Source organism: Toxotes jaculatrix, chromosome 13 (assembly GCF_017976425.1).
Source record: "Toxotes jaculatrix isolate fToxJac2 chromosome 13, fToxJac2.pri, whole genome shotgun sequence".
Classification (NCBI taxonomy): Eukaryota; Metazoa; Chordata; class Actinopteri; family Toxotidae; genus Toxotes; species Toxotes jaculatrix.
In genome coordinates, this window is record NC_054406.1 from 2,716,516 (window position 1) to 2,740,466 (window position 23,951).

General features: G+C 37.6%; 3 protein-coding genes across 3 annotated transcripts; 1 reads left to right on the forward strand and 2 right to left on the reverse strand.

The window, feature by feature from the left end:
- The first annotated feature begins 271 nt into the window (after positions 1 to 271).
- On the forward strand, positions 272 to 3,767 carry psmb8a (proteasome 20S subunit beta 8A). Its single transcript, XM_041053530.1, has 6 exons — positions 272 to 662; positions 967 to 1,108; positions 1,497 to 1,608; positions 1,981 to 2,110; positions 2,464 to 2,668; positions 3,246 to 3,767. Exons 1-6 carry the CDS (start codon positions 513 to 515, stop codon positions 3,332 to 3,334), a joined length of 828 nt encoding a protein of 275 aa, XP_040909464.1. The 5' UTR covers positions 272 to 512; the 3' UTR covers positions 3,335 to 3,767.
- A 2,290-nt stretch (positions 3,768 to 6,057) lies between these two features.
- LOC121191992 (class I histocompatibility antigen, F10 alpha chain-like) lies at positions 6,058 to 14,604 on the reverse strand. The gene is made up of 8 exons (XM_041053522.1): positions 14,471 to 14,604; positions 13,275 to 13,535; positions 8,792 to 9,070; positions 8,051 to 8,347; positions 7,324 to 7,425; positions 7,142 to 7,159; positions 6,900 to 6,972; positions 6,058 to 6,392 (listed from the first exon to the last, which is right to left on the reverse strand). Exons 1-7 carry the CDS (start codon positions 14,520 to 14,522, stop codon positions 6,926 to 6,928), a joined length of 1,056 nt encoding a protein of 351 aa, XP_040909456.1. The 5' UTR covers positions 14,523 to 14,604; the 3' UTR covers positions 6,058 to 6,392; positions 6,900 to 6,925.
- A 2,374-nt stretch (positions 14,605 to 16,978) lies between these two features.
- LOC121191996 (DLA class I histocompatibility antigen, A9/A9 alpha chain-like) lies at positions 16,979 to 22,415 on the reverse strand. The gene is made up of 7 exons (XM_041053526.1): positions 22,295 to 22,415; positions 20,918 to 21,184; positions 19,484 to 19,762; positions 18,810 to 19,112; positions 17,704 to 17,811; positions 17,446 to 17,463; positions 16,979 to 17,004 (listed from the first exon to the last, which is right to left on the reverse strand). Exons 1-7 carry the CDS (start codon positions 22,344 to 22,346, stop codon positions 16,994 to 16,996), a joined length of 1,038 nt encoding a protein of 345 aa, XP_040909460.1. The 5' UTR covers positions 22,347 to 22,415; the 3' UTR covers positions 16,979 to 16,993.
- Between the last annotated feature and the right edge of the window lie 1,536 nt (positions 22,416 to 23,951).

Here is a 23,951-nt window from a genome sequence, read left to right on the forward strand (position 1 = left end):
ATCATTAACATGTCATTAACCAAACTGCATTAGATTTTTTATAAGTATAAAACATGTCTGAATGAACATGAATACCGTCACTGACCTCTGATGATTTCTCAAAACCTGAGTGCTTCATTTCCGCTTGGAGACTGATGATGAAAAAAATACAAAGCTTTCCTATTGGTTTATAGGATTTTGAGCCATTTTTTTAAAAGCTGAACATCACGGCGGGGTTTTTATTATTATTTTGATCGATTAACATTTGATTTAAAAAAAAAAAAGCTGTCAGGCTTGTCCATGTATATTTAGTAAAATGTGCACACGTGCTTTGTGTCGCTGACCAATTTTGCATTTTATTTTAAGAGAAAAAAGACAATAAGTAGTTTTTAAAACGCTTTCACTTTCGAATTCTTTGTTACGCACAAGGAAATTATCCTTGACGCTTTGACAGTCGCCTTCCTCATTTTGGAAAACCTAACACCTATAATATAAAATATAATTAGAATATCGTTTATCCACTGAAATACATAATGGCTCTTCTCGAAGTCAGTGGTTTTAAGCCCTTTTCTGATCTCCGTGGACACAGTCTTCCAGCAGGACGGACGCATCTCGTCGACCGAACCAGCCACTACAACTTTGGGACCAAAACTCAAGAATTTGCGGTCCCTCTGGGTGTGGACGTGAGTACCATGAATTTTGTTAGGAAGTTAATGTACTGAATCCTGTGAGGAAAACCTGCAGCAGGCAGGAAGCGTCAGACGCGGCGTGGTTCAAGTTAATTTACGCGTCTCTTCTTTTTTTAGTGTGTGGTGCTTCTCTGTTTCAGATGAAATATCATAGGCTATCATGTATTTATCCTCAACATCAGGATTTAATGTCAGATTATATTAGTTTATGACAGATATCCCACTCTCATGACTCTCACACACATACAGAGCCATTAAGCTACACATATCATTGTTCCCTTCTTTGGTTTCATTACAGCCTTCAGGGTTTCTCAAGTCCTGTAACAATGACGGAGGTGTGTGTATTGACCTGAACCATGGTACGACCACCCTGGCCTTCAAGTTCAGACATGGAGTCATTGTGGCTGTGGACTCCAGAGCCTCGGCGGGCCGTTACTTAGGTAAATACACAGATCTGAAAAAGTTTGGAAAAGATGGAATTTAACAAAAAGTTGGAGAATGTGCGTTAAGAGTTGATTATACAATAGAGAGCATGTTTTGGCAAAGTTTGACAGCCCATTAGTTGCTGTAAAGAAAAGGAGGGACTTACACAGTGACATGACCCAGTCAGCTGTCTTACTGCCCAGTCACCACCAACATCCATCCACCAAAATACCTTCTCATCAACTCAGGGAATAAAGGTCTTAAAGAAGAACTCTGAATTGCAAAACTCAAATGATCATGAAATGTAAACAAGGTAACAATAGTAACCAATGTGCTGCTAACATGCTGCACCTCATGGTGCTGACATGCTTCAACTTGTAATATTGGTTACTGTAATCTCTGCAGCATCCAACGATGTCAACAAGGTCATAGAGATCAACCCCTACCTGCTGGGCACCATGTCGGGCAGCGCTGCAGACTGCCAGTACTGGGAGAGACTCCTGGCTAAAGAATGCAGGTTGGTCATGCAGTGTTTTGATTATTGGCCACATTGTTTGTCAGTCACTTTTGTGATTTAATTTTCAACATATCTGTTTTCTATCTATGTGTCTCTGACATTACTGGCTTAAACTTTAAGCATATTTGGTTCCTGATTTGGTGCTTCATGGCTTCAGTAATGTGTAACTGTTGTGTGAGAGTGTTGGGCTTATAAAATACTATCACCCCAATAATTTAAAACAAAATAAATGTAAAATGTAAATGTTAGTGTCCTTGTGAGGGAGGAGCATCATGAGACTGTAAGTTCAGGCCAGTCTACATGGCTGATTGATTTGCTAATCAATTTACTTATGAAGTGATTGGTTCCTTGTTTTATTATTATTTCATCCAGGCTGTACAAGCTGAGGAACAACCACAGGATCTCTGTGGCTGCTGCCTCCAAGCTGCTGTCCAACATGATGCAGGGTTACAGAGGCATGGGCCTCTCCATGGGGAGCATGATCTGTGGATGGGACAAAGAGGTGAGCTGTGGCTGTGTTTATCTGTATGTGTGCCTTTATAGTGTTTTTCATCACTTCAGGTGAAGCAGAGCCTCATATTGTACTTAGTGATAAAGAATCATCTTTGTGGTGTTAGTGGATTGTAATGTGGTTTTCAGGATAAACCAGGGAGTGTGATTTTAGGGGGGCGAGCTGCATGACAGTCAAGTGGTTAAGGCAAATACCACATGACTGCAATATCCAATTCAACACCCGGCTGGAGGACCTTCGCAGCATGCTGTACTCCTCTCTTTATTCATAATAATGTATGATTATTATTTATATAAATAATAATATTTTTCCTGCGGACCACCTAATGACTGTGTGCTCTCCAGGGCCCTGGTCTGTACTATGTGGATGACAACGGGACACGTCTGTCTGGTCGTATGTTCTCCACCGGCTGTGGGAACAGCTACGCCTACGGTGTGGTGGACAGCGGTTACAGGGAAGACATGACGGTAGAGGAGGCGTATGACCTGGGCCGTCGGGGGATTGCTCACGCTACACATAGGGACGCCTACTCTGGTGGAGTGGTCAACAGTGAGTAAACACTAAGAATCTTCCTAAAAAATTATTTATTTATGTTAGCATTGTTGTGTTTTTCTTTAAGGCTTTGATTTCAGCCACAGTAGCTGTGTGGCTTAAAGGAAGGCTGTTTGTCCATCAACAGGTCACTCAGAGTGACTTTGGTCCAAACTGAAACCTCACATCTCATTTCATTTGATGTAATGAATGAATTGAAGGGATTTTGTTGCATGTCATTCTCTGTTTCTCTCCTCCCTCATTTCCTGTTTTTTATTTTTCTTGTGTCCTTATTGTGGTTTTCCTTCTCTATCTCTAAATACTGTGATCTTCTGAGCTGGTGCAACGAAATCTCGTTCCTAATACGTACCTGAACGTAAAGGGAATGACAGTAAAGTTCTCTGAATCTGAATCTCTCTGCCGTCAGTTATCAAAAAACCTGCATTGTGAAGAAAATAATTTAAAAAAAAATTAAGAAAACACTGAATGTAGTATAATCCTGTGGTCTGTGAACTCTTGAAAAGATAAATTGTTGGTATTCATGAATGTTCATCTCTGTACGGCTGTTTGTGTGTGTGTGTGTGTGTTTGTTTAGTGTACCACATGCGGGAGGACGGCTGGATAAAGGTGTGTAAAGAAGACGTATCAGAGCTGATCCATCGTTACAGGAAGGACATGTTCTGACTTTGGCCTCTAAACCTGGATCAACATGAACACTCTGAAAATCTGAGCTGTCTTTTTAAAAATTGTGTAACTTTTTAAATTTGTATTTCGACAAAAATACAAATAGTTGACATGTGATAGCGGAGTGTGTCAGGAAGTCTCTGGTCCACTTCTGATTCTGGATCAGTGAAATGTCAGTCAACGCATGAATAATGGAACAGAAAAATGTTTTACCCTGCAAATGAATGTGAACTTTACAGAGGCAGATTGTCGTCATTAAATTGTTAAGATTTGGTTATTGTTCTTCATATTATGTAACAGCGCCCTGTACATGTAGATACCAGAGCTCTCCATGTTTGGTTCGGAGTATTTTGTGCTCTGTGTTAAACAGACGTCCTGTTAAAATGATCCTACACATCACAGCTCTAAATAAAAACTCACTGTTGTTTGACTCACTGCTCTGCACCAATGAATTACTAACTTAATAAAGTGTCAGGTACAACATTCACTAGGGTGAGGAAGTTCACTAAACTGGAGAGGAATTTGATTTGGGTTTTTTTTAATTAGTTATTAAAAGTATTTATTAAATTATTTAGTAAAAATATATTGATGCGGATATATAAATATATGAATGGCATTCTAGTTCTTTATGTCTTTGCCCTTGTTTGTGGTCAATCACGCAGTTATTCAATCACACTGTCATCACATTTTCAACTGAAGGTAAACCTATGTCATTTTTAAAATGCATTTTATTTATATATTGAGCTGTGGAGGAAAAAAATTTAGATCACCTGCATCACCTGACTACTACAGAATTTGGTTTTGTTTTTTGCTGGACGTCTGGTGAAATGTGACCACAAACATACAGGATGTATATAAACACCTGTTTGTCACATCTTAAATCTGGCAAAAATCAGGTCTAACCCTCTTAGCTGAGATTTCTATATTGTATTCCTGTTAAGAACCTAGGATATTCTTATATTACAAAATCTAAATAGTTCTCTTGTATTTGTATGTATGATATCTCATTTAAAGCACCTATCATACAGCTTGGTCATGCAGCACAAATCAGTGAGAGTAGCAGTGGAAACAGCTGTGATGTCGTGTTTCCATGCAGAACTCAGCTCCATAGGTTTTATCAATAGAGTAAAAAATGTTAAAAAAGCAGGTCAGTCAAATTCATATTAACAGGTTTGTGAGGATCTGATTGTTTTTGTTCACAGAAATTTAGAGGTTACTGATGTGACTTTAATAAATTCAGAACCAAAGAACCAAAGCACCACATGGAGCCTGGATGTGTGCCGTGTGAGCATCTGCTCAGGTCTCATACATGTTGATGAAATGGAAAATACAAGCACACAATGAGAAACGTTTAAAACAATCATCACTGGTTTTACACATTATTGTTCCGTCTCTTCTGTTAACAAACCAACAGCGTAACAGCATAAGCCTCCTGTGATGAACAAATAAAATGGAGAATCTATGATATTGTGTTAAAACCTGTTTTCTTCAGTGACCTGTGAAGAGTCACGGCTTTACCTAAATAATTCTGTCCTTCCTCATCTTTAGTTTTACATTTAGAGCTCAGAGCCACGTTCCTTTAGTCTCTGAGACAACAGTGAGTTTTCAGGTAACATTCGTGAAATTGTAGGTACAGTCACAGATGTGTGAGCATGTGCTATATGAGGAATCACAAACATACACACACCACAGAAATTTGGATTATTGGGGACTTTATTGAAAAGTAAAAAGCACAATTGAAAGAATGAAAGAGCAGTGCAGCTTCATTTAACATTGATTTATGTTCCCCAACACAAGGTGTGATTATGAGCATCGCTGTTCAACTTCTAAATGTTAAGCTACAAAGACAGAAGAAAAGTCTCTTATCCCTAAATACAAACAGGAAATATTTTCCATGACATTTCAATCAGTTTACTAATAAACTTAAAACATCCCACAACCCCTTGACAATCTGAGCTAAAATCAAAAGACAATATTTAAAAACCGATCAATATGAATATTATGAAATAAAAACAATATACCAGAAGAATTTTATTAAGAAAAACTTCAATTAAATAACTTCTTTCTTAGATCTGATTCAAACATTATCTTAACTTTAATCAATTACAAAGAAATATACAAGCAATATATTTACACAATTTTGTATTGATGCTTATGTTTTGTGTATGTGTGGTGAGGGCCGGGTAATATTGATATAACCTTAAATCATTGTATTTGTAGTTTTATGTTACTTCATAAAGGAAATTTTTGGGAAGTTAAATTAAGAGACAATTTAGAGATATAGCAGTAACCACATGGAAACATGTCCAATTATCCAAATAATTCACAGGAGTGATGCTAAACTCCATTTTCTACCCTGCTGAGTCTCAGTGGACGGGGAGAGAGGTGACCTACAGTTTATCAACAGGCATATCACAGAGAGAAGGACATTTATTTTAGAGTCTCAATTTATTTAGCATGTTTTTGGATGTTGCTGATTGAGTTGCAAAGATCGGCTTTCTCTGCATCAATAGAAAAAAAAAACCTCTGTACTGGTTGACAAATATTTCTTATCCCAAGGTAAACTTCATTATATAGCCAGATCCTAGGAATGTATATATATGAAAAGGGGAATGAATGAACAGTATGTGTATGATTTTAACGACTGATTCTGAAAACCCCAACACCACAAATATGAAACTAACTACGGTGGATTTGTTTTAGATGAACACATAAATCTTTTAATTAATCATGTATGAGTGAACAGTGCAGTGATTCTTTCATTTTTTTGAATGTTGAGCTTAACGTCTCTGTGGATAAGGAAAAAATATTCTACCTCATTTAATTTACTAATATTTAAGCAAATATTTTGTCAGAGGAAACTCCACTTTTTTATTTCAAACTAAATGATCTGAATTATTTAATGTCACTGTTTATTTTTGATATTTGCTGAAGTATTGATTCCAAAACCCAGAGTCTATCAATTAATGATCTGAATGATGAATAATCAATGAATTCCCAGTTTACAGAGGAGACTGTGGTGACACTGCTAATTGTTCCAGTGCATGAATCCATAAACCTAAAGAGACAAAAACAGAATAAATTACATGAAATTACATTAATGTTTGGAGACCTCAATTCTATAAAATAACATATTATCAGTATTCAGTACAGTATCATCGAAACCTGAAGTATCAATGGTTCATTCATTTAAGCATTAACATTTTTGTAAACCAAGTGTTTATCTACAACTGCCTGTTTACTTACTATGAAGTAGTCATTTCTTTTGATTTTGTTCATCAACATTTTAATTAATTGATGTCAGTGTTTTTCTAAACATTAATAATTTAGTTTTGAATATAACACTTAATCTGTCCCAGTGATTTGGAGGTTTCTTTATATGCCTTTCTCTAAATCATCTAAAGTCATATAAAACATTTTCAGCTTTATGGTAGAAAACCAAACTGAAAGATTTTCTTTACAGCTACAGAGTCACAGAAGTTTTACAGTGGATGAAGAAACAATTACATGAGGTTCCTTTGCTCATAGTTCAAATCAGCTGTGTTTAACATGTGAAGCAACTCACTGTGTTCAGGATGGTGTGTTTATCATTTAGATACTTGGATTCAGCTGCTCCATAACCTCCGGGTTGCTCACAGCTGTAAGGTCAGAAACTCATTGTTAGCTCCTCTGAACTGACAGTGATTCACAAACAGCTGACACTGCAGGAATCAGTCCTGAAAACCTTCTTCAGCACAAAATACACATTTTAATCTACACAACTCATGTGAGATCACAGAAAACAGAAGAGAAACAAGCTGTACTCACGAGATGGAGGGCGTTTGGCTGAAATAAAAAGAAAATACAAATAATTTCAGTTGAAAATGCCAAAATTTTGTCACCTTTTATCCAGACATGATCCTCTCTTCACTCACTCACACTATTATTAAACTGTGGATCAAAACCCTGCAACTCTCACTGTTGGCTGAAAAAGAGTTTCAGTCTCTCACCATTTCTCTTTCTGTACACGATGAATCCAATGGTAGCGATAATGACAAGAGCAAGAACAACCACCACAGCAATGATGATGACAGTCATGTCAGTGGGCTTCTCTGTTGAGCAAAAAAAAAAAAAAAAAAAACGAAACCAATCATAACCTGTACAGATGAAGTTAGAAAAGAAGAACATCCATTTACCAACCAGATGACAATACTGTAAAATGGAAACTGAGCCTGTATATACACACTATGAGTTTGTCCTGCTGTTTTTAAATTTCAGTTTTCATCCCTGTGTGTCTGCACATAATCTCTGCATCTTATTTGTCCTTAATATGTATAAATATCTCAAGTCAGTGGCTAAAATCTCTAAACTGAGGTTATAGATTAAAATGGTTTGCTGATACCTGAAAAATAGCTACCCAGAATTCAATTTTACAGTGTTTTAATCACTGGAGTAAATTTATGGTAAGTGGTAAATTCCAAAATATAAACACTGTGTGTTTAAGAAAAAGAACATTCTCTAGTGATTTCTCATGACCACATGATTATCCAAAGGTGGGGCACATATATTACTTTTATACAGATCCAGTGTTAAAATTATTTATAAAAACTGAGTGAAAGAAACTGACCAAAAAACAACATAATGAAGGAGAAATTCCCATTATCACACATAAGGATATATGAACTGCAGTAAATTAAATGTGTGTTTGCCATTTTCATCACTTGATTAAACTCTGACCTCCATTGGTCCTGATCTCTGCTTTGTCCAGTTTGGTGACGATGTCCTCCTTCACACCAGAGAGCTGAAACACACATTCATACCTCCCCCAGTCTTCAGGTGATGGAAGTTTCATATCAACACTCATCTGGAAGGTTCCATCATGGTTGGAAAGGACCTCTCCTTGGTCCACGTCCTCATGAAGCTCCTCTCCATCTTTCTTCCAGAACATCATGGCTCCATTAGGATAGAAACCTGTAGCGTGGCAGCTGAGTGGAGAGGAGGGAGTCTTCTGGAGGACAGACACTGAGGGAAGGACTAGAGAGAGAAAACTAGCTTATTTTCTGGTAACTTACTGCATACTACCATCACCATGTATTTTGAACGCTTTAGTAACACATTTCAATATATATGCCACGTGTAGTCAAGAAATAAATGAGTTGGTGGGACAGAGAGAAAAAAGACAAAAAGAAATGTGAGGAACGAGTGAGAAACAGGTTAGAAAGGACATAGGTGAAGAGACAGTGGTGGAAAGACAAGAGTAAAAGAGAAAGAGACAAACTGAAATGGGTCAAGAAGGACGACAACAACGGAGAAAAGTAGTGATAAATATGTGAGAGAATGAGAGAAACAGAAATGTGTGAACTGAGACACAGTCGGTCTCTGTATGTTGGTTCATATTTATTGTAATGTTCCTGTTGGTTAGAAACAGAGGAGACATTTGTTGATTGTTGTTGATGAAGCTGCATCATGTGATTCTACCTGTTCTCAGCAGAGAGCTCCTCCCATAGTTCACATACTTCTTCACCCACTCAGGACAAATCTGGGTGTAGTAATTCTTCAACTGTGTGATATCAGCTTTGTTACTGTCCCACTTCTGTTTGGTGATGACAGCCTGTTGTACTGGAGCGATCCATGTCTCTTTCTCCACGTCAAGTGCTATGAAGTCTTCTCCATCATAACCATACTGATCATAACCTTTAACCTTCTCAGTCTCATCATCCCATTCACAGCCGTACATGTTCTGGAAAACGTGGACACCTGAGAGAGAGAGAGAGTCAGATCTCAGCACAGTCAGTATTAACAGTTGATTTCACGTCTTTACCACAGAGACACACTGATGTTTGAGTCCAGGATTAGTCAGTAGACTCTACCTGCTCAGACAGGACTGTGTGTCAGTGGGAATTATTATTCTCATTATTGATCAATCTATTCTTTTAAAGTAATCAATTTACCATTTACTAAGCTGTAATCTTCAGATTGTTTCTGTTGTCCAACACTGATCAATATTTAATTTAAAATAACATTGAAAAAAGACAAAAACAACAAATTCTCATATTTAAGAAACTGTAATCAGCTTTTTTGTTGAAAGTTTCAAATGACTATTGATGACCAAAAATGTAAATCGTTATTTTTCTTTTGATCAAATAATCAATAGATCATTTTTAGTGTATAGCCTACATTTATTGAGGCTTTTACACTTAAGTAAAACTGATCTAATGAGTAATTCTACTATATATTTATTATTTGTGATCATTACAGTAATTTAATCTAATCAAATCTCTTGCACTGTTTTATATTTCATATATATTAATGCTCAAACTAATTCTTGTCATAACTAATTATGGAAATATTTTAAATTAACAAATGAATTGTTTGTGAAGCAATTCACCTCTGCTTACACTCTCTAGTGTCTAGACTGTCTATACTGTGTACATACTGGGTACAGCGGTTCAATATTGTATATACTGCTCACACTGTGTATATTCTCATTGTCATTATATTTTTCATTTCTTTTATATTCTGGGTGTCTGTACTGTGTCTGTAACTGTCTCTTTGCTGCTGTGACGGATGCGATTTCCCCATTGTGGGACTAATAAAGATGCATCTTATCTTTACACTGTGATGTATCAGAAAGTAGAGAAAACGTCCATCACAAGTGAAATCATCAAATTTCTCCTTTTTCCTGAATTTTCCTGACCAACACTGAGCAGTGTTTAATTTACAATTATCTAAAACAAAGACCGTTGAACAGCTGAGAAACAGGAGCCCACAAATCATTTGACAGTTTAGCCTGATTTTTGGCAATTGATTTTCTGGTGACCACCTGAATAATTGTTTCAGCTCTACGTACACTCTCAGACACGTGGAGTCCATGTTAAAACAGACTGTGTTGGATGAACTGAGCTTTTTAACATTAACAGATCGTATGTATGTGTTCATTCAGCTAACACAAGCTTTGCTGTCAGTTACTCCCTCACACACTCGTCCCTGATGGGTTACATGACTTACAGACCTCCTACCTGTGGTGTGTGATTATCATCACTGGAGTCACCAGTTAACACAACACCACAGTATGTGACACATGCAGTCTTCATTTTATTATTTTATTTTTTCACTGATGGAGAGCAGAGGATTGACACTGACGTCTGCTCAGGAAATTCTCATGGAAATATTTACTTGAGTTAACTTTTCTGAAGTTTGATTTTACGTTGCCTAATTAATTCAGTTCCTAACTCCTGTTAATCTGTGTACTAGTTAGTTTTGTAACGTAGTTAAATGTAAAGTTTTTCCCTGTGAGGCTGGTGTTGGTGACATTAGTCCACGTCGGTCAGATAACGTCACACTTCCAGTTATCTCTGATGTTACACTTTGCCTGCATTGTTTTTCACCACTCTGTGCATTTTTATTATTAATTGTATTTTTTTTTAGTATTACATAAGTATAACCACCAATAAGCTTAAAATGATGCCTGAAAAAGCAGAGAGCAGGATGTTGGTGCGAGCTGCCGTATCTGTCCTGAAAAAGAAAACGTGACGGAGGAGCAGCTAACCTACGTGGTCCAGACACGGAGGGATTTTTTTTTCTTTTTAAATCACAGTCTGACAGTAAGTTTAATTTAAATGAGCTGGTTAGTATTTTTTTTTTCTTGCTGATCTGTTATCAGTTTAGTCAGTCACAGTAAGTAGAGCTCACACTCACTGACGCTGCATTGCAGTCGCTTTTTTCTTAGCTAACAAGCTAACGTAGCTAAACACTGTAGCTTGATGTGTCGGAGCCATTGCCAGTTTTTTTTTTTTTTTCCCTTTTTTTTTTAATGACTTATTTCTTGATTTCAAACATGTTTCTGTTTCTCACAGTCAGGTGGTGATGGTTGCGCTGGGTTGCTGGTTTTTATTCCAGCCTCAGCCTGTGTTGACTGTAACTGCTGAGACTTAGACCTGTATATTACAGGAGTCTGAGGAGGACGGTGGTGTGTGCAGTAATGCTGCTTCACTCTCTCTTGAACTTCACCTATTTCAGATCCAAATCTTTATGAAACATCAGTATAATAACGTTAGAGGAGCTTGGATGGTTAAAAGACATTACTTCATTGTAGCCAAATGTTCACAGTTTATTCTACAAATGTGATTTGTGTCAGTAACTTAAATGGACATTTCTGAAGAGGAGGCCGGACCTCTGGATCATCGGCCTCTGGAGGACCACTGACCACATCTGCTCTAACCCAATATTACTGTCTACACAGGTAACATTCAGATAATGTCGATGCATCACTGAGGCCTGATAACATGTGGGAAAATCTTTTCTTAAAACGTGTCACATGCTGTAGCACAGGTGGATTATCTACATGCACAAAGAAGACGAGCAGTGTCAGCGTTGGGGGATTTTGTGGAGAGGCGTGGAGAGTGAGTTAGTCGTTTCTGTTTCCCTGCTGAATGTTAGGACGGTCGTTTGTTAGATAACAGGTGTCACATATTTCACCTTTACTGTGTGAAAGGCACCTGCAGCCTAATCTGTGCTGGTCGTGACAGCAACGCACAACCTTTCTAACGCAAAATCAGTTTGTCTTCACACTGGTTTCATTTTATCTGTGCGTTCAGTGACGCCGACCCCAACAGACGTTCATGTGTGGATCAGAATAATCAGTTATATGGAGAAGACAAGTGCAAGACTGGAAACCATAATGATGGTGAGTAATACTGATACAGTGATTTGTATTATGGTTCAGCTTTGTTTTAAAATGCTTGTTTGACTGTCAGTGTAACTAACAGACACAATCATGATCTGGCGTTTTAGTGTTAATTAAACAGATGGACGGTGCCACAGCAAACTGCAGGTTCTCACACACTTCTGTCAGCTGTTACACTGTCAGACCTGCTGGTTCACACCTGGTTTGATGGTACGTGTGTTATTTATTTTGAAGTGATGTTTGTTGGTCCCTTTCCTGTAGGATCACTGATATTTACTAGAACTGTCCTTATATGTGATCAAGCTAAAAAAAAAAAAAACTGTACAACTAAAAATATGCTGTGATATTTCATTAAAAGAAAATTTAAAAAATATAAATGAAATATCGTTTTTTTTGTTGTTTTTTTTTAAGTTTAGTGTAGTGTGTAGCAAAGTGCAGCACATAATGTGTTCATATTACACGTTTACACATTTTTTTGTTTTAACCTTCCTGACAAAGTGTAAATATCGTGACCACAGTGGTTGATTATGTAATGAGTAATTTTCTTTAATAAATTCATTGCTTGCATTACACTTTGTCAGAAAATTGTGAAAAATGCCCTTTAAGTTCCCAGAGCTTAACGTTAAATTGTCAGATTGCTTGTTTTTTCTAACCACCACTAAACAAGATTTACAAGGATATAAAACCAAGAAAAGCAGATCATCAAAACTGTTGTCAGTTTTCTGCTGATCAAATAATTAATTGACAAATCATTTCAGCAGTATATTATATATTTGTTATGGTATATACACACTGAGGCCAAGATAAGTTAATCTAATCTTAGTTCTACAATATATTGAGGAATCAAAAAGATTTTTTTTTCAATTGTTTATAACCCAAAAATGACAAATTCCCAGAGCTGAAGGTGAACTCGTTAAATTGCTTTTCTTGTCTGACCAGCATCGAACGGTTTTTAATTTACAATGATATAAAATGTTCTCAGTGTAAGAAACCAGTAAATGTTTGGCACTTGGCTTGATAAAACAATTAAATTATTATTTATCAAAGTTGTTCGCAACAATTTTTTGGTCAGTCATCTAATTAATTAATTGACAACATTTTCCAGTATGTTTACTATGACATTGCAACTTAGCTATTACGGGATGTTCACTGTGGTCTTTACAGTACAGTAGTAATTATCTGATCTGCTCTAAACAAATAAAAATGTTATCTCTGTTGGTTTGGAGGGTACGTTTATTATAGTAATAGAATCATGTGTCAGTGTGTTTTACTCACCACCAGTCTGATTGAAACGCTGCATTGCCGTGGCAACATTTGCTTGGAAAACCTGCTCGGTATTGATGTTTCTCTGTGTCTCTCTGTCCCAGTAATCTGCACCTTCATTCTTCTCAATCCAAGCAGTCTTGGGGATGATCTTCTTCAAGTTGCTGTCATAATGCACAAACTCCTGACCATCTACAAGTCCAACTTCATTATGTTTAGGAAATCCATCCAGACCAGAGACGGCAGTCACAATGTATGTCATGGAGTGTGTCACTGAAACAAAAACACAAGTTGGCTTAAAGTCTAATTTTAACTCAAAATGCTTATTAGGTTTTCACATGGCCAAATAAAGTTAAAGAGTAACTTAGCAAGACATTTTTAAATGCAGACGACCCTTTAAGATTCCCAAGAATAGTAATCATTATAAACTGGGCTAATAAAGAGATGGCATGAAAATCTAAAAGACCGATGTGAGACCGTGGACAGACAGAGACAGAGGTGTCCAAATGATACCAACATGGTATTTATTGGATTATAAAAAATGTTGCATTTCTCATTTATTACTATTACTTTTTACAAGGTTTTTCTATTACTTTTTTCAAATGTTGTTCAACTATAATTTAATTTTTGACATTTTGAAAAATATTTAATTATAAATCTAATATTTAATTTTATATATTAAGGGCCAATTAGGGTTTTTTTCTGAATTAATTTGCTTCTGATCAGATAAGAACTCTGAACTTTATTTAGAGTCTATTATCCATTATGTATTATCCTGGATGACCACGTGAGGGAGCGCACCCTCAGCTGTGTATGCAGGCACATAAATATGCTGCCATGACCTGTATCGATCTGTAAAAAAAAGGAGAGAAAGAAAGAAAGGAAGAAAGGAAAGGAAGAAAGAAGAGTAAAAAATGTCCCCGAAAAAGGAAAGTAAACCTTTCAGTAGCCTTTTCAGAAATACAATACATAGAATACTGCTGTTCTCTCCAAAAATTCATAAGTAATCAAAAAATATATTAGGGATGAATGAGTTGCTGAGGTGAACTTTAACAACAATGTGTTTCTTTGTTTTAGCAGTTCCTGGAAGTAGACCTTCATATCAAAGACGATCAAATTACCTTAAATTCGCGTATACAGTATATAAAGACATGGCAATTTTTTTTTTTTTTTTTTTACAGTAACCAAATTAAATACTTATAACTCACCTGCCGCCGCGCCGTGTATTCCCAAAAGAACCAGGAAAATCAAGGTCTTCATTGTGACCGGTAGGATCTTTCTTTTTTGGTAGAACAACAACTAACGTCTTTCTTTGTCCAGAAGTAGAAGAGACAGTGTTCTCAGCTCCAGAACCAGACTAGAAGTGAGAGGGAAAAGAGGGAGACGCGTTGATGTCAGTCTCCATCTGAGCCAATGGGAATTTAGTCTGAGTGTCAACGTCACTTAAATCTGGGTGAAACTGATGAACTGAGGTTATCAATGAAAGTGAAAGTAAAATCTGCTCCTTTCAGCCTGTGTCAGAGGATGGGCTCTGGAGGGGAGACACTTTATTTTAGTTTCTCAGCTTTGTTCACATATGACAGGAGTGTTAGAACTGAAGCTGCTCAGACCTTGTATGGTGTTTTGTGGACTAATGTGATTTAATGAGCAGACGTATGAATTTTCTGGGAGGTCAGAGGTCACTGTGAGCTACAGGTCAGATACTCTGGAGCTTGTTTGGACACAGTCGCCTCTGATTGTCGTTCTTTTGTTTAGAGTGACTGTCCTGGTATTAATGTCCACATCAAACAACAAATCCAACAACAACAAATATGGTTTGACTGATGTTACAGTGGATTGATGAGGTAAAGTGTCTCCCCCCAGTGGTTGAAAGTTCCAGCTGATCTGCAGCAGTAAAGTTTCACAAGGGATTTATTTGAAAAGATCTGATCTCAGTCATATCTGGTTATTAAAAGAGACGGAGGGAAGCATCTTATATCCTTTTTCAAGTACATTTCCAACAAATTGTTTCATTTATATGTTAGTACAAATGTATTCTGGTGAGTTTCAGTACAGGCCTACACATTAGTTTTGGCACAAATCAGGCCTATGATCAGGACAGACATGATAATAATTAATATGCAGCAAGAATTTACTTCACTGAATTACTTTTTTTTTTTTCAATGAAAGCTTGTGAAACAGCATCAGATCAGCTCAGCTCTGTCCTACAGGCTAAATGCCCCTGACCTGATCTGAGCTGTGTTCACTGAAATCTGCTGGAACCAGAGAAATTTAACTCCACTGTGGATGTTTGAACACCTGATGCTGTTTTTCATTTTGCTGTTGCTGTGGCAGTGTTTATGCTCTGTCTCATTCCCTAATTACTGCTTTTGAAACCTTTTATAAACCTTTTAAAAAATGGCTTTTGAAGCTCTTTATGAAATATTTGAAAATTTAGGTTTAACTGAGAAAAACAGATGTTTAACTCAGATCCTTTGCTGTGACTGGTTCAGCTGGGACAGTCTCATTCATGACTGTTACACAAACAAAGCAGCATGTGTCACATCTTTCATCTGGATGTAAATGTTTTGTTTATAGTGTTTGTGACTCTGGCTGACAAAGGCTCTTCCTGCTCTCTGCTCATCCATACCTACAGAGCAGCCTCTTGGCACAGGCCATGTAGGCAGTTGCCTAGTGCGCCATCTGCTGGAGGCGGCAGGCCCTCAAAAAAACAAAACAAACAATAAATAAACTAAAGTAAATAATAGTAATAATGTAAAGCCCTGACTGGTGTCCTACCCTTGTGCTCTCTCTTGAAAATAAAAAATGAACAAATACAGTAAAAATAAACAACAGCAACCCCCCTGTTGTTTCTCATTATTTGATTGACCTGGCCCTGAACCTGTCCTATGCTGTGCTATACCTATGTCTGAAACAAGATTCTGTAACTAAACAGATGACTCTTAACTGTGTTTGCAGAAGCATTTTATTTACTTGTATCAAATACTGGGGCTGTACAGTGTCCTCCAAAATCACTGCACAACACATGCACAAATTGTAATGACAGAACAGATCCAAAAGAAAATGACAAATGAATAGGAGCCAACAAAAGAAGCTTTGAGAGAAATTTAAATGGCATTCAAGAAAAAAAAGCTCTTTCAAAGAAAATGTTCCAATCAAATATACTGTTTGAAACATTAGATTTTTTTAAAAAGAAATTGCTTTAGATTTTTAACTTGACATAATTTGTGACTGATGTCATTTCTAAGTGAAAAATAAAATCCAGTTCACCATAAAAAATAAAAACAAAAACAGCACAACGACATAACAGTGCACAGAGAAACACCAGCATCCTCACTGGTGTTAAACCTAAGTTCTACTTCACTTTAACTCTGGAAAACAAATTCAAATACATGACATGTTCTTCATTAATCAACAAACACATTGTTGTTCTTTGCTCTTTCTTCTCTCTCTCTTCGTGTCTTTGGTCTCTAGCAGCTGCTGCAGTGAACTCTCTCCACTAAACATCTGCAGAAACAGCTCAGTTCTCTCCAGATGTTATTTATTCATACAGTGTAAGATTTACCAAACTGATCAAAGATGAAACAGGATTAATGAACAACTGACCATTTGATTTTCATCAGGAATTTCTTTTCGCCCGTTGTTGTAAATTAGAAGAAGAAAGTCTCTCGAACAAAATTATTTGTTGATGGCACAATCGTTCACTGATCTTCATCGTTGTCCCCTGATCTTCACCGGCCTCCTGTGGAGACAGAGAAATATTGAACCTGTTAGTTTTTATAAAGTGCAGTTTCTGTCCTCTCTTCTTCTCACTTTATCTGTGATCCATCTGGATCAGTCATCTGTAGTTTTACAGATAATTTCTAGAATCTAAGACATTAGATGCAACACAACCACACGTCTGAAAGTAATTTCACCTTGGAAAAAAAACACAATAGTTTGGAAAACTATAGCAATATATAACTTTACTTCACTGTGATCAATTTGGAACAGTGATTCCAGTGGATGAAAATTAAGTATCTGAAGCTACAAAAGGAAAATAAGTGCATTTATAAGTGAATATTGTGAGAGACAAAACTGGCCATTACTGACAGATGATGAATCTCCGACAGGAAGGTTCACAAGTAACATCCAAATATTACAAAACAAACCAAAACCTATCAAATATGAATATTTATGATACTGTTAACAGGTTTAAACCCTGGAAAACAGAAAACAGTATTACAGATACTGTTAATCAGAATGTATTAAAGGACACACAGACAAAACAGCCCTACCTGTATCACTATTACAACATATTTCAACTAATTGTACATGAAATGTTTACACTTTATGAACTTTGTCTTATCACAGCCACATTAATATTAACACCAAAACAACAGCACAGATGTGTATGTTAGATCCATCTTTATGATGAGTGAAAACATCTTTTGTTCCTCACCATTATTTTTTTCTCTAAAGTTCTTCCAGATGAAGAATCCAGCGATACTGGCTGCCAGGAGGAGCAGCAGTCCTACAATGAGTCTAGTGACAGCAGCAGTGGGGAACCCTGAAGAACCAGGAACCAAAACAGGACATTCACACTGTTTATCTCAGTTTGAACCTCTGGACGATCAGAGTATGTTCATTAGCACAACTTTACCATTTGAATCTTTGAAGAGGATCAAGTGAACAAGGAAACACTGTGTTTCAGTGTTGCATACACATAACTATGCTTGGACACATGTTGTCTTTGGTAACTGTAACAGCCATTGTGTGAGAGAAACACCTACAGTAACTAAAGAACAAGATGGCAGAAGAGGGTTGATGTTTAGTCAAGTTGAAACACTCTTCACACCACATACACAACGCAACGGTAAAAATACTGACATCAAATCTAAGTTGTGTCGAGCTCAGAATCACTTTTCGATGGCAGAAAATCATACAAGCAAAATGTTGAAGCACTTGATTAGAAAACAAGCCCATATTAAACTTTGTCCCACCACAGATAGTAGTGAAAATCAAAATCAGTCTCAAAGCAGCTGCTAAGTTAGTAAAGGAAGTTATGAAGAGACTGTCAAGCTGTACATTAACTAATGATCAGATAAATTCTGAACAGGATACTAATGAATAAACAATGAAAGTGATGACATTACTTTCTTCACTGCGTAATGTCTCAGTTTTTAGAGATTAACAGAAAGTAACAGATTATTTTCTGGTGAAACACTGAGAAGCAGCTTGGTGTCCGCTGATAGTTTGAATAAGTACAAAAAACAACAACAAAAAAAACTGTCAGCTGATCAGTTAATTAAATTTGGACTCGTATTGTCATGATCAGCGCACAGAAGGTGCACTGAATTAGAAAGTAGATAAATACACAATTTTTAAACAAAGTTTACTTTCATGTGATCATCTGGACTAAAGAAACAGGTGAGCCAGGAAGTTTGAAACTAAAATTACAACAAAAGTACAAAAAGTACAAAAAGGAAATACACAATGTCACAATACCATCCATCACAACAAGACAGAATATAAACACCATGGAAGTAAACTAAATCTGTTTCCTACCTCTGCTCAAGTTAGTCCTAACTGCTCTTGTGTCCAGTTTGGTGACGATGTCCTCCTTCACACCTGAGAGCTGAAACACACATTCATACCTCCCCCAGTCTTCAGGTGATGGAAGTTTCAGGTCCACACTCATCTGGAAGGTTCCATCATGGTTGGGGAGGATCTCTCCGTGCTCCACGTCCTCATGAAGCTCCTCTCCATCTTTCCTCCAGAACATCACGGCTCTGTCAGGGTAGAAACCTGTAGCGTGGCAGCTGAGTGGAGAGGAGGGAGTCTTCTGGAGGACAGACACTGAGGGACGCTCTGGAGAGTAAAGAGAAAAATAACTTATAGTTACATTATAGTTACATACAACATTAAAATTCCTGTTTGATGTATTTTAAGTGCCTTAGATACACGTTTTACAAGACAAGAGTAAAAGAGAACCAGAGACAGACAAATGGGTCAGAAAGGACGATAGAAATGGAAAAAAGTGGTGATAAATATGTGAAAGAAAGAGAGAGAGAGAGAAAATGGGGGAAGAGGTGAGAGGGGATGAGAGACGTGTGTGAACTGAGACACAGTCAGTCTCTGTATGTTGGTTCATATTTATTGTAATGTTCCTGTTGGTTAGAAACAGAGGAGACATATGAAGATTGTTGTTGATGAAGCTGCATCGGGTCATGTGATTCTACCTGTTCTCAGCAGAGAGCTCCTCCCATACTTCAAATACTTGTTCACCCACTCAGGACAAATCTGGGTGAGGTAGTTCTTCAACTGTGTGATCCTGGCTTTGTTACTGTCCCACTTCTGTTTGGTGATGACAGCCTGTTGTACTGGAGCGATCCATGTCTGTGTCTCCAGGTCCAATGATATGAAGTCTTCGCCATCATAACCATCTTGAAAATAACCTTTAACCTCTCCAGTCTCATCATCCCATTCACAGCCATACATTACCTGGGCAATGTGTACACCTGAGAGACAGAGACAGAGAGACAGAGACTCACACTTCTGTCAGCTGTTACACTGTCAGATCTGCTGGTTCACACCTGGTTTTATGGTTCGTGTGTTATTTATTTTATAGTGATGTTTGTTGGTCCCTTTCCTGGACGACCAGCTTCTCTCTGAATGACACTGAGGCCATGTTGAATAATTGTACAACTAAAACTATGTTGTGTGATATTTCATGAAAAGAGACCAGGGAGATCATTATCGACTTCAGGAGGCACCGCACAGACCCAGCCCCCCTCTACATCAACGGCGAGTGTGTGGAGAGGGTCCACACCATCAGGTTTCTTGGCGTCATCATCTCGGCCGACATCTCCTGGTCAGAGAACATCACGTCAATCACCAAGAAGGCTCAGCAGCGGCTACACTTTCTGAGAGTCCTCAGGAAGCACAAGCTAAACTCCAATCTGCTGCTGACCTTCTACCACTCATCCATTGAGAGCCTGCTGACATACTGCATCACCGTATGGTACGGCAGCTGCACTGCAGCAGACAGGGAGAGGCTACAGAGGGTCGTGAAAACAGCACAGAAGATCATTGGCTGCCCTCTCCCCTCCCTGTTGGACATCTACAACACCCGCTGCCTCAGCAGAGCCACAAACATTATCAAGGACAGCTCCCACCCTGGCTCTGACCTGTTTGACCTGCTACCCTCTGGGAGGCGCTACAGGTGTATCAAGACAAAAACCAATAGACTCAAAAATAGCTTCTTCCCAAAAGCTATAACTGCCCTAAACTCCAGTGGGAAGTTTCTGAAATACTCCGGCCACTAAGGACTCATGTGCAATACTTTCTGTTAACTATCGCAACATGTGCAATTGACACTGAATGTAATACCAAAATGTGCAATACCGAATGCGACACTAATGTGCAATATATATATATATATATATATAGTATACATACGTATCACACCATACTTAAATACATAAACAATACATGTGCACATCTGTTTATTTTGTAAATATTTTAGTTTATATTTTATTTTATACTTCAGATCTTTTATTATCTTATTTTACACTGCTTTTGCACTGATACTGGTGGTGGCTTAATCTCGTTGTACTTACGTATAATGACAATAAAGGCATTCTATTCTATTCTATTCTATTCTATAAACAAACCTCCAGTTTGGTTGAAGCGCTTCTTTGCAGTTTCAATGTTGACTTTGTAGACCTGCTGGGCAGCCACACAGTTCCCAATCTCCCTCTCCCAGTACTGTGGATCATCCTCTGTGACTTTCTCCATCCAGTCCTGTTTGGTCTCTGCTTTCCCGGTGTTGCTGTCATAGTAACTAATCTGAACTTCATCAACCAAACCAACAGTCACAAACTCTGGGAAGTTTGGGACTTGAGAGGACGCAGTGCAGAAATACTTCAGAGAGTGAGTCACTGTAAGAAAAAGTTCATGTTTACTGCAATTATCATGTTACTTATCAGCAACATAAACACTGATGCTGATTTATCTGCAATAAGCTAAAACTGTCAGATATATCTGAGGCCAGTTTATCAGCCTAACTCTACTAAACAGCATGTTATTATACATACAGTGAATGTGATAACTATCAGTGTGATATAACTGAACCCAAGGAGATGGCTTCAACTATTTTTTTTAATAATGTTATGTAATTTAAGAAATACAACATAGGTAGGTTATCATTTATTGTATGTGTGTTTTGCAGGATGCACATATTCTCAGTAAAAAGTTTCCACACCTGTTATTATTTTCTGCTGTTGGATGCAGTTTTGGATCACGGTTGTATTTTGTGTTGCACTGATTTGGACTTTTGTGTGGACTGTATGGACTGAGTTTGAACTTCAGATCAGCTCTGGGTTAGTTTTGAGTTTTTTCTGGGTTTTTTTTTGTTAAACTCCTACAGGACTGTTTGCAGACTCTTGTTTTTGGTTTCTTATTTGGTTGGTTCTGTAATTCCTGGGTTTTATTTTATAACCGTGCTACTCTTGTTCTGGGTCATGGGTTTTGTTCAGTATTTCTTATTTAGTCTGTAGTCTGCTCTTGTGCTCTGGTTCCTGGTTTTTGTCAGTACTTCCTGTTTTACCTTGAAGGCCTAACCCTCGTGTATCAGTCACCAACCTACTTCCTGCTTTTTTCTCGTTTATCTCCTTTTTGATTACCTGCCCTGCCCTGATTAGATTCACCTGTTGTCCATTAGTGTATGTTGTCAGTTTGTCTGTGTCCCTGTCTGAGGTCTTTGGATGATCTCTGTGTCCAGTTGTTTTTCCTAATATAATGACGTCTGAGTTCTGAGTTTTTACTCGCTCGTGGATGATTTTTAATTGCTTAACTTTTGTGCTCTGGACTTTTATCAAGTGTTTTTTTTTTTTTTGCTTTTTTTTTTGTTAAATAAACATGACCTCATTAACATTACTGTTTCTCTGTAGAGTCCTGGAACAACACATCAAAGATGTGTGGTTAAATTCATATATACAGTATATAAATACTGCATTTTTACTTTTACAATTAACCACGTAGAAACTCACCTGCTGCGACGTTGTGTATTCCCAAGAGAAACATGATAAAAAGCATCTTCATTGTGACCAGTACGATCTAAATCTTTGACAGAATAAAAACTAATATATAGGCAAATCAGACAAAACTCAGAGACATGTTAATGTCAGTCTCATCTGAGCCAATGAGAATTTAGTCTGAACGTTAACATCATTTAAATCCGGGCCAAACTGATGAACTGAGGTTATCAGCGAAAGTGAAAGTAAAATCTGCTCCTTTCAGCCTGTGTCAGAGGATGGGCTCTGGAGGGGAGATAGCTTCATTTTAGCTTCTCAGCTTTGTTCACATATGACAGGAGTGTTAGAACTGAAGCTGCTCAGACCTTGATTAATGTTTTATGGACTAATGTGATGTAATGAGCAGACATATGAATTTTCTGGGAGGTCAGAGGTCACTGTGAGCTACTGGTCAGATACTCTGGAGCTTGTTTGGACACGGTAAACTCTTTCTGTCATTCTTTTGTTTAGTGTGTCTGTCCTGGTATTAATGTCCACATCAAACAACAAAATCCAACAACAACAAATATGGTTTGACTGATGTTACAGTGGATTCCTGAGGTAAAGTGTCTCCCCCCAGTGGTTCAAAGCTCCAGCTGATCTGCAGCAGTAAAGTTTCTCAGTGTGGAAAATGATTAAAAAGGGATTCATTTGAAAAGATCTGTTCTCAGTCGTATCTGGTTATTAAAAGAGACGGAGGGAAGCATCTTATATCCTTTTTCAAGTCCATTTCTAACAATGATCAGGACAGACATGATAATAGTTAACATGAAGCAATAATTTACTTCACTGCTTTACTTTTTTTTTTTTTCAGTGAAAGCTTGTGAAACAGCATCAGATCAGTTCAGCTCTGTCCTACAGGCTAAATGCTCCTGACCTGATCTGAGCTGTGTTCACTGAAAACTGCTGGAACCAGAGAAATTTAACTCCACTGTGGATGTTTGAACACCTGATGCTGTTTTTCATTTTGCTGTTGCTGTGACAGTGTTCATACTCTGTCTCATTCCCTACTTACTGCTTTTGAAGCCTTTTATAAAATGTTTGAAAATTTAGGTTTAACTGAGAAAAACAGACATTTAACTCAGATCCTTTGCTGTGACTGGTTCAGCTTGGACAGTCTCATTCATGACTGTTACACAAACAAAGCAGCATGTATCACATCTTTCATCTGGATGTAAATGTTGTGTTTATATTGTTTATGACTCTGGTTGACAAAGGCTCTTCCTGCTCACTGCTCATCCATACCTGAGTTTATCACTAAGTTTACCTTTGCAGAGGAGTCAGCAGTGTGACAGCGCCCCCTCCAGACCAATTACGTTTCTACATTTGAACTGTTCATGAGAAACCACCTGAAGGTGTCACCTGATTTACTGTTGGTGTCAGTTTTTCCAAATATCATGATGATCCATGACTCTGATCATATATATTCATCATACGAGGAGAAATGAAGTAAAATAAAATCTGCAAAAATGCATTTAGTGTTAATGAAGCACAGCAAAAACTTGAATGTACAGTGAAGTGCAGCTCACTCCTCAGGATTCTGCCATAGATTCTGCCATGGTACCAGCTCAGTTCTGGATTTAATGAATGAATGATAGTTTGACCCAGAAACTGTAGAAAAGAACTGCTTCCT

Bases quoted from the DNA above. Each gene is read 5' to 3' on its own strand.
- LOC121191996 (XM_041053526.1), bottom strand. From the start codon at position 22,346: ATGAAGATGCTTTTTATCATGTTTCTCTTGGGAATACACAACGTCGCA. The intron at 19,113-19,483 runs GTAGAATCACAT...TTTACTCTCCAG, and splicing joins GAGCTCTCTGCTGAGAACAG to AGCGTCCCTCAGTGTCTGTC. The intron at 17,812-18,809 runs GTAGGAAACAGA...CTGGTTCTTCAG, and splicing joins TAGGACTAACTTGAGCAGAG to GGTTCCCCACTGCTGCTGTC.
- LOC121191992 (XM_041053522.1), bottom strand. From the start codon at position 14,522: ATGAAGACCTTGATTTTCCTGGTTCTTTTGGGAATACACGGCGCGGCG. The intron at 13,536-14,470 runs GTGAGTTATAAG...TTTTTGTTTCAG, and splicing joins AATACACGGCGCGGCGGCAG to TGACACACTCCATGACATAC. The intron at 7,426-8,050 runs GTCAGAGTTTAA...TTTGCTCAACAG, and splicing joins AGAGATCAGGACCAATGGAG to AGAAGCCCACTGACATGACT.
- psmb8a (XM_041053530.1), top strand. From the start codon at position 513: ATGGCTCTTCTCGAAGTCAGTGGTTTTAAGCCCTTTTCTGATCTCCGT. The intron at 663-966 runs GTGAGTACCATG...GTTTCATTACAG, and splicing joins CGGTCCCTCTGGGTGTGGAC to CCTTCAGGGTTTCTCAAGTC. The intron at 1,609-1,980 runs GTTGGTCATGCA...TATTTCATCCAG, and splicing joins CTCCTGGCTAAAGAATGCAG to GCTGTACAAGCTGAGGAACA.